General features: G+C 33.5%; 1 protein-coding gene across 1 annotated transcript in view; it reads right to left on the bottom strand.

Annotated features, from left to right (window-relative positions):
* Nucleotides 1-7,183: 7,183 nt before the first annotated feature.
* The window catches only part of HDX (highly divergent homeobox), a 184,032-nt gene continuing 182,013 nt past the window's right edge, over nt 7,184-9,202 (bottom strand). The window contains exon 9 of the mRNA XM_081809325.1: nt 7,184-8,620. Coding sequence (XP_081665451.1) covers nt 8,495-8,620 — 126 coding nt within the window. The 3' untranslated portion in view covers nt 7,184-8,494. The remainder of the gene's footprint in view (nt 8,621-9,202) is intronic.

Here is a 9,202-nt window from a genome sequence, read left to right as displayed (position 1 = left end):
CTGTCTGAAACAAAACACTATGATTTTTTAAAACCAGTCTTTATTTTTGGTGCAAGTGTAAATGGGATTGTTTTTTAATTTCTCTTTCTGCTACTTCATTATTAGTGTATATAAGTGCAACAGATTTCTGTATATTAATTTTGCAACCTGTGACTTTACTGAATTCACTTATCAAGTCTAGTAGTGTTTTTGTGTGTGTGTGTGTGTGTGTGTTGTTTTTTTTTTGGTGTAGTCTTTAGGGCTTTCTATACATAGTATCATGTCATCTACAAACAGTGAAAGTTTTACTACTTTTTTATTGATCTGGATACCTTTTCTTTCTTTATGTTGTCTGACTGCTATGGCTAGGATTTCCAGTACTATGCTGAATAAAAGTGATGAGTGGACATCCTTGTCTTGTTCTTGATCTTAGAGGAAAAGCTCTTATTTTTTCACCAGTGAATCTGATGTTAGGCGTGGATTTTTCATATATGGCCTTCTTTATGTTAAGGTATGTTCCCTCTAAACCTACATTTTGGTTTTTTTTTTTCATGAATGGATGTTGTACTTTGTCAAATGCTCTTTATGCATTTATTGAAATGATCATAAGGTTTTTATTCTTTCTTTTGTTGATGTGATGTATCATTTTGATGATACTTCTTACCTTTGATTGATTTGCAAATTTTTTGCATCCCAGGAATAAATCCCACTTGGTCATGGTGAATGATTTTTTTTAATGTATTGTTGGATGCAGTTTGCTAGTATTTTATTGAGGACTTTTGCATCTATGTTCATCAGAGTCATTAGCCTATATTCTCTTTTTTTGTAGTGTCTTTACCTGGTTTTGGTATTAAGGTAAGGCTGGCTTCATACAATGAATTGGATTCTTCCCTTCCTTCTTAGTTTTTAGAATAGTTTGGGAAGAATAGGTATTAATTCTTCTTTAAATGTTTGGTAGAATTCACCTGTGAATCCATCTGGTCCTATACCTATTTGTTGGGAGTATTTTGACTGATTCCATTTCATTGGTAGTAATTGGTCTGTTCAAATTTTCTATTTCTTCCTGATTCAGTTCTGGGAGTTCATACATTCCTAGGAATTTATCCATTTCTTCTAGGTTGTTCAATTTGTTGGCATATAATTTTTCATAATATTCTCTTGTAATCTTTTGCATTTCTGTGGTGTTGGTTTTTATCTCTCCTCTTTTATTCCTGATTTTATTCATTTAACTCCTCTCTCTCTCTCTCCCGCCCCCCTCCCCCATAATGAGTCTGGCTGAAGCTTTATAAGTTTTATTGATCTTCTCAAAGAGCCAGCTCCTGGTTTAATTGATATGTTCTATGGATTTTTTTAGTCTCTATTTCATTTCTTTCTGCTCTATTGTTTATTATTTCCTTAATTCTCCTGGATTTGGGTTTTCTTCTTTTTCTAGTTCCTTTAGGTGTAAGGTTAGGTTGTTTATTTGAGGGTTTTTTTTCCTTGAGGTAGGTCTGTATTGTTAAGATCTTTCTTCTTAGAACAGCCTTTGCTGCCTCCCAAAGATTTGGGGCCAGTGTGTTTTCATTTTTATTTGTCTTCATATATATTTTTTTAAATTTCTTCTTTGATTTCTTGGTTGACTCATTCATTGTTTATATTTATTGCAACATTAGTTACAGTAGCTAAGATATGGAAACAACACAATTGTCTATCCACAAATGAATGGATAAAGAATAGGTGGCATGTGTATATATATAGTGGAATATTACTCAGCCATAAAAAAGAATGAGAACTTGTCATTTGCAACAACATGGATGGATCTAGAGGGTATAATGCTAAGTGAAATAAGTCAGTCAATGAAAGAAAAATACCATTTGATTTCACGCAGATGTGGAATTTAAGAAACAAAACAAATTAACAAATAAAGAAGAGACAAACAAAAAACAGGCTCTTAGATATAGAGAACAGACTGGTGGTTGCCAGAGGGAAGGTCAGTGGGGAGATGGATGAAATAGTTGAAGGAGATTAATAGTATACTTTTTTGTGATGAGCAGTGAGTAATCCCTAGAATTGCTGAATATGTTGTATACCTGAAACTAATATAACACTATATGATAATTATACTTACATTAAAACATAAATAAACAATAATAGAAATCAGCCATATTATTTAAAGAAAATTGGAATTGCATTCCAACTTGATTCAAAAAATTATTACTCAAGTACCTATTGGTTTATGCAATATGAGATCTTTCACACCTAAAAATGATATTCATTTTATTTTTAAAGTTTAGGATAGCTTACTAGTATAGGTGAAAAAAACATTACTGGGGTAGAAGTATTAAGAAGTATCTTGTAACTTGCAGCCAAAGTATAGCAACTTTATCATTGTGAGGGTAAATAAATAACATCATTTGTTTTAAACCATATGAGACTCTTGACTCGGAAACAAACTGAGGGTTGTGGAAAAGAAAGTGGGTGGGGGGATGGGGTAACTGGGTGATGGGAATTAAAGAGGGAACGTGATATGATGAGCACTGGGTGTTATATTCAACTAATGAATCATTGAACATTATATCAAAAACTAATGTACTTACCTTAGCTAATTGAATTTAAATTTTAAAAAATCTAGGGTAAGAAGTATAGTTTTTATGTAAATCATATACTTATTAATTCTCTACAACAGATGTATTTTAATCAGTGGAATTTTTGCTTTTTTTCTCATATAAATTTTAAAAATTCTCCCTTTAAGCCTAAATGTAATTGAGAGTAAAATACCTTGGTGGCAAATGATTACAGAGGAATGCTCTCAATATATTATTAAGAAAAAAAGCAGGGCATATAAAAGCATATTCAGTATAATCCCAATTTTGCTGAACATATGTAATATGCAGAAGAAATGACTGGAGTGAAATATACTAAGATGTTAACAACGATTATTATTGGGATTTGGGGATTGCAAGTGGTTCTGTTTTTCTTTACAATGTGTTTTCTAGAATATTTAAAATGAACATATATTACTTTTGTAATATAATACACATAAGAAATGTAAAAAAAACTAGTCTAAAAGGTTGTGAAAAACATTATTCAATCTTATAGGCATACTCATCCATTGACTGTTCCTTAAATAGATTTATAATAATTCTCATTTATGGGCGCCTGGGTGGCTCAGTTGGTTAAGCGACTGCCTTCGGCTCAGGTCATGATCCTGGAGTCCCTGGATCGAGTCCCGCATCGGGCTCCCTGCTCGGCAGGGAGTCTGCTTCTCCCTCTCCCACTCCCCGTTTGTGTTCCCTCTCTCGCTGTGTCTTTCTCTGTCAAATAAATAAAATCTTTAAAAAAAAATAATAATTCTCATTTATTTTTATAAAATCAAAGGATTTCTCCACCTTAACTCAATGTTTTTGCAGACTGAGAAAGACTTGGGTCATTTGAAGTGCATGTTTGTATGTGATTTCTCTCCTTGAAACATTCTTGAAAATTTATGAACTGGGAAGAAAAACTGCTGATGTGCTATTTGAAACTCACCCCCTGCACTCTCCCGTTAGTTAAGTAACATGAAGAGTTTTAACTGGTTTAAGATTTTGACAAAAAAGGCTTGGGCATATTTTACCCAAAACAGAACCACTTGTTCTACTGGTGTCAAAGAGAGCCAGAGTTAGATGTAACACTGCCACTTAAAAAAATTGCTATGAAATAACAATTCTTTGTTTATACTGTGACAATTTACTTTCTGGTTTTACCATTTAAATATCCTATCCTGGACAAAACCTTTATGTATTACAGAATATTCACTCTATTACATTGACATTGGAGTAATTCTTTCTTAAGTAAAGTTAATTAAAGATGACATACTTGGCAGCTTGGAAGTTAACCAAATTTTCACTTGAGCATTCCATGTTCTCCCTTCTCTCACCCTTAATACCTTATTATTCTCCACATTTTGGGGGTCTTTTTATCAGAACCTTATTTGGGGGAGGAAAAAAATTACCTTTAAAAAAGGAACAATGCTTTAAACACAAAGACTTATGGGGCACCTGGGTGGCTCAGTCAGTTAAGCATCTGACTTTTAATTTCAGCTCATGTTAGGATCTCAGAGTTGTGAGCTAGAGCCCTGCATTGGGGTCCCCACTGAGTGTGTAGCCTGCTTAAGATTCTCTCTCCTTCTCCCTCTGCCCCTTTTCCCCCAATTCTTGTGTTCTCTCTCTCTCAAAAAATAAAAACACAAAGACTTAGAAAAATAAACATTAAAAGAAAGAAATAGATGTCTATTAGTTGGAAATCATTTATTGCCTCTATAAAAATTTAAATAAAAACCCTATAAAAGATCACATTACAGTGATGTGGTTTTAAGGTGGTAATATATTTCAGAGGTAGTATCAGTAAAATGGGATGCAGGATCACTTAAAGGAATTACTTAACAAGTTAACACAAAATAAAATTTCAATGCAGAGCAATGTATACTCAGTATAAACTTTAACAGAACAATCATAATTATATTTTCATGAAAATATTATTTTATTCTCTTTCCCTCTTAACAAATCTGATGGTTTGTTTGGGGCAATAGTATGCTGATTAGTAGTCTCACAATTAGTAGTCTCACAATTAGTAAGATCCTCCCTTATATCATCACAAAGTATAGCTTGATATGATGAATATGATAGTGTTGTCTGCCAAGAATAACACCAACTTCAAAGATAAACATTTACTCATCTTTTAGATACTATAGCACTCATAGCTCCCTTAAAAGGCTAATATATCAGAATTTGTCATTTTTAGGACCTGAATGAAAATCTAATATATTTTTAAAAATAGACAATATTCCTGCTATACCATCACTACAATGTGGAGGAAGGACAGGAGTTAAATTTTTCAGAATTTCTCCTAAAAATGATCATAAACTATCAGGCTAAAATGAAGAAACTATTCCTTGGAAATGGGCTGAATCTCCTCTCCTCCCCCAAAACATAAAGCAATAAAGTCTAATTTAAAGCCTAGAATTCTTTTAAATACACCACTTATGCTTTATCTGATAAACTTAAAGATGGCTGACTGTGAAAGTGCCTTAAAATAGATGCTTCTGCCTTTGGGGAAATGGCCTCTTTGACATTTCTTGAAGTCTTGGTAGTATACAGAGCACAGGATGTGATTGGTTTGTAGCTTTTTCATCTCCAACAATAACATTTTTATCATGATCACAATGGTAGCATAGAAGTCCTAAAGTTGATACCTGACCTTACAACAAAACATCCCCAGTTTCCATGAAAAAAACAATTTTCTTTTTTTAAAAAGATTTTATTTATTTATTTGAGAGAGAGAGACAGAGAGAGAGAGAAAGAGCATGAGCAGGGGGGAGGGGCAGAAGGAGAAGCAGACTCCCTGCTGAGCAGGGATCCTGATGCTGAGCTCCGTCCCAGGACCCTAAAAACATGACCTGAGCCAAAGGCAGCTGCTTAACAGACTGAGCCACACAGGTGCCCTCCCAAAAGACCAATTTTCTTTTAACATTTTCCTTCAAAATGTACCTTCATGTTGTTTTTTAACACACATTTTAAGGTGAGTGCCCTTAGATAAACATTTGCTACTTAGAAACTGGTTGGATATCCTAAGCTGAAAGCAGATATCAAAGTGTAGTTAAAAGGAAAAAAAAAAGAAAAGCTTTGTCACCTTGGTATCTGTCTTTGTGAGAGATGTTTCAGATAGTATGATCTGTTTTAGTGTGTCAAAGCCATGAAGAAAGAAACATTAGTTGTTTTTCTCTCCCCAGTCATGAAGATGTCACAAAAGCAGCCAAACTGGTATCTTTTCTGTTTTAAGATGTCTCAAAAAAATTCCAACATATATTTGTAGAAATATATATTTTCTTCATAATAAACTTTTAATACTTGCCTTTGGTATCTTTTAAAAAATCTGCAGTGCTTAATTTAATTCTGTCAATTATTATTTTTGGATACAGCTATTTCTTTTGGTCCCTGGTACAGAACAACTACATTTCATTTTAAAAATGTTTTAATTTTAATGATAATAAAAGAAATAACTGGTGTTGAAACACAAATGCCAAAACAAAAGGATTCCTACGTGTACTGTTTCTATTTTAACAGAACTTTAAATAGGAACAAAGAAATCATCTATGCATCTTCTCAAAATTGTAGATGAGGATTTTTTCTAGGAATCATACCTAACAGAATCTTTAAATCTATTAAAATTTCTACTTAAATAATTTTTATTAGTATCTCTGAGAAAGTGAAAAGACATAATTCGTTTTGAAGTTTATGGCTTGCTGAGGAGTAGAAATCCAATGACCCTATAGCAGAAGCTCAATGAATATTTTTTGATTTGGTGACTAATTGCTGAAGTGTGACAAATACAATCCATAAAGTTGAAAGATGTAGGAGAGAATTATCTATCCTTACTTGGTGACAAGAACCAAAATAAGAAAGAGCTTAAATTGAAGCAGAAGAAATTGCAGTTTAAAGATAAACTCAATGAATAGAAAGGAGCTCCTAGGAGAGACTTGAAAGCCTGGAATTTGTTCATTCTACCTTATGAAATGGTTTCTACATTTGCTGTGTATAGTAGGGACTCTTTATTTCATGGAGGGATTGGTGTGACTGATAAATTTAATCCCAATGCCTGTCTTTTACTCAGAACTCTTTTTCTGAATGGAATTTTACTTGTCAGCAAGGAGTACTAAACAGTATTTGAAAAGAACCATATGGGTTTCAGCTAAAAGGGATCATACCTAACCATTGAAATATTTCTGTTAACAAAAGAACCATAGCAGTGGCATGGCAACAATCATAAACAATAGTTGATAAAATGAAGGATTATCAATGAACCTTACCTATTTACGTATGTGGGGAGGGGACATTTCAAGGTCAAAGATATACATGACTGCCTATTTGCATTCATAAATTGGTATCTTTGAATTCCAAGATCAAAATTGGTTTTACTTGCAAATTACAAAAATATGTGACATACAAACTTGATGGCCAAAAGAGCCATCTAGTTGGGGCACCTGCGTGGCTCAGTCAGTTAAGCATCTTACTCTTGATTTCAGCTCAAGTCATGATCTCAAGGTTGTAAGATTGAGTCCCACATAGGGCTCCATGTTGGGCATGGAGCCTGCTTAAGATTCTCTCTCTCCCTCTGCCCCTCCCCCACCTCTCTCTCTCCCTCTCTAAAAAAAAAAAAGAGCCATCTAGCTACTTGATTAATCTTTTAAGAATAGATAATAATTTAACCATGCAACACACAAATACATGATGCTGTGTGCTCAGGGAGAAACTAAGAAACTGGCATTTTCCCTTCTATGGGTTTTGGTAATACCATCTGGTACCCCAGAAGGAATGGTCTGCAAAAAATTGTCTACAGTGTGTAGCCATCTGGTACCTACTAATAGAACAACTCGGTAGCATGCCCATTTTAGGAGTGTACTCACAGAAAAGTGTCCAGGAAATTCAGAGGACTGTGATTTACAACCATAGTAGTATATAATTCTTTTTGGGTATTATCCTTGGCTGATGGCTCTGTACAAGCCTCACATGAGAATGAGGGAAAATTTGTGGCAAAACTGAGTGACTAGATTAGAAAAGAAGACTCTGCCTTACCTTGACTTCCTGTTTCATAAAATGTAAGAATTGAAAAAATATTATGAAGATAGTGATAAATGTGTAATATTTGTGCAACAATTCATCTAACTCAGTTACACAAATTTATTAGTAGAATGTGAATCTTATCTTTATGCTGCAAATGACCTTATTTGTCATTTGCAGCAATGAAGAATCCCTATTAAGACTAATCTTTTACAACTTTTTGTTTCTGTACACTTAATAATTTATTTGATTTCATGTTGGTGAATTACTTTTCCATAGTGCTTTCCCCCTCCCCCCAAATATTTGGATTAGAAAATGGAAGAATACCAACAATTTACAACTATATACCAGTGATCACTTCAATTTTCAATCATTAGCTTAAGTCAAATTCTCATAGGAATTGGAAAATAAATCCCAGGACTCATCCAGGTAAAATCACTTTTAAAGTTTTGTTTTCAAATTTCAGTCCACTTTCCTGAGTAAAAGTGTATATGAATGATAGGAAAAGGAGAGAGAATAAAGACGTAATGGCTACAAAACAAAACTAACAAAGCTTTAGTAACTTGATAAGTAATGTTGAAATACCTTTATTTTTGTGTCTCTGGTCAAAACTATTACTAAAACTAAGATTCTTCTAAAAACCAAACAAAAATCTTTCAGAAATTAGGCATTATGCATTTCATAGATAAACTGCTAAAAATTAAATACAAATTTCCCCCAGAGTTTTATCAGTTTGGAAATATTTCTCAAATGCTGTTTTTAAATTTCATGTACATTTTTGCACTGTAGCCATTATATCTTATCCATTCTTCACAGAATATGTCAGTTTCAATAATATGTTTTTCCAACTGAGGAATTTTGAGGCAACAGAATGCAGTTATCTTGAAATGCACACCTGTTAGGCAGCCAAAAGGCTGTATGTATTATATAACCCCCTCAAATCACAAACTGTCTGAGGCATTTTTCTCTGATAAAGAAGACACACTGAATGAGGTATCATCAGGCTCCGGTGAGGCATGATTGAAATCCATCTCTTCTAATTCAGGAGGTAAATCTGACAGCAGCGCCTGAGTCAGAAAAATCAATTTTTTAGAATTAGTATGTGGACAGGTTTTTTTTTCCAATTTTATGGTAATAGTTGTTCTCTCTTGTCAATTTATTTTCATGGACTTAAAGAATGAAACATTTCTCTCCAGTACCTTATATAATAGCTTACATAAAAGAAAAATTCTTCATACACTATTAAGGAAGTAACAAAATACTAGATCTTGAGAGTGTGGATTATGTAGAGTCAAACCCTAGGCAAATGGGAAATCAGGAGGGAAAGGAACAGCTATTCTGAACCAAGTGCTTTGAAGTATTTGAGAAAAATGATGATCATACTAGTTTTTAAGTGTTCACTGATCACTGCTAAAGGGCTTTACAGCTATATTCCTTATTAAAATGCTCTTGCCCACTTATGGTGTCCTTTAGAGAAAAACACATTTCACAAGACTATTTTGAACTTCAGTGAGAGAAAGAACTTACCAATTAGGGGAAAAGCTCAGTTATTCTACTTTAGACTAAACATTAGCAACTTGAAAATTCCAAGTAACTTTATTTCTTGTCTTAGACTATGCCCATATCTATAGATGGCCGAGCATCCACCA

The sequence above is a fragment of the Leptonychotes weddellii genome, chromosome X (genome assembly GCF_054177405.1).
Source record: "Leptonychotes weddellii isolate Sample4059 chromosome X, ASM5417740v2, whole genome shotgun sequence".
Taxonomy (NCBI): Eukaryota; Metazoa; Chordata; class Mammalia; order Carnivora; family Phocidae; genus Leptonychotes; species Leptonychotes weddellii.
Note: the sequence above shows the minus strand (reverse complement) of the source record. Positions and strands in the feature narration are given on the sequence as shown.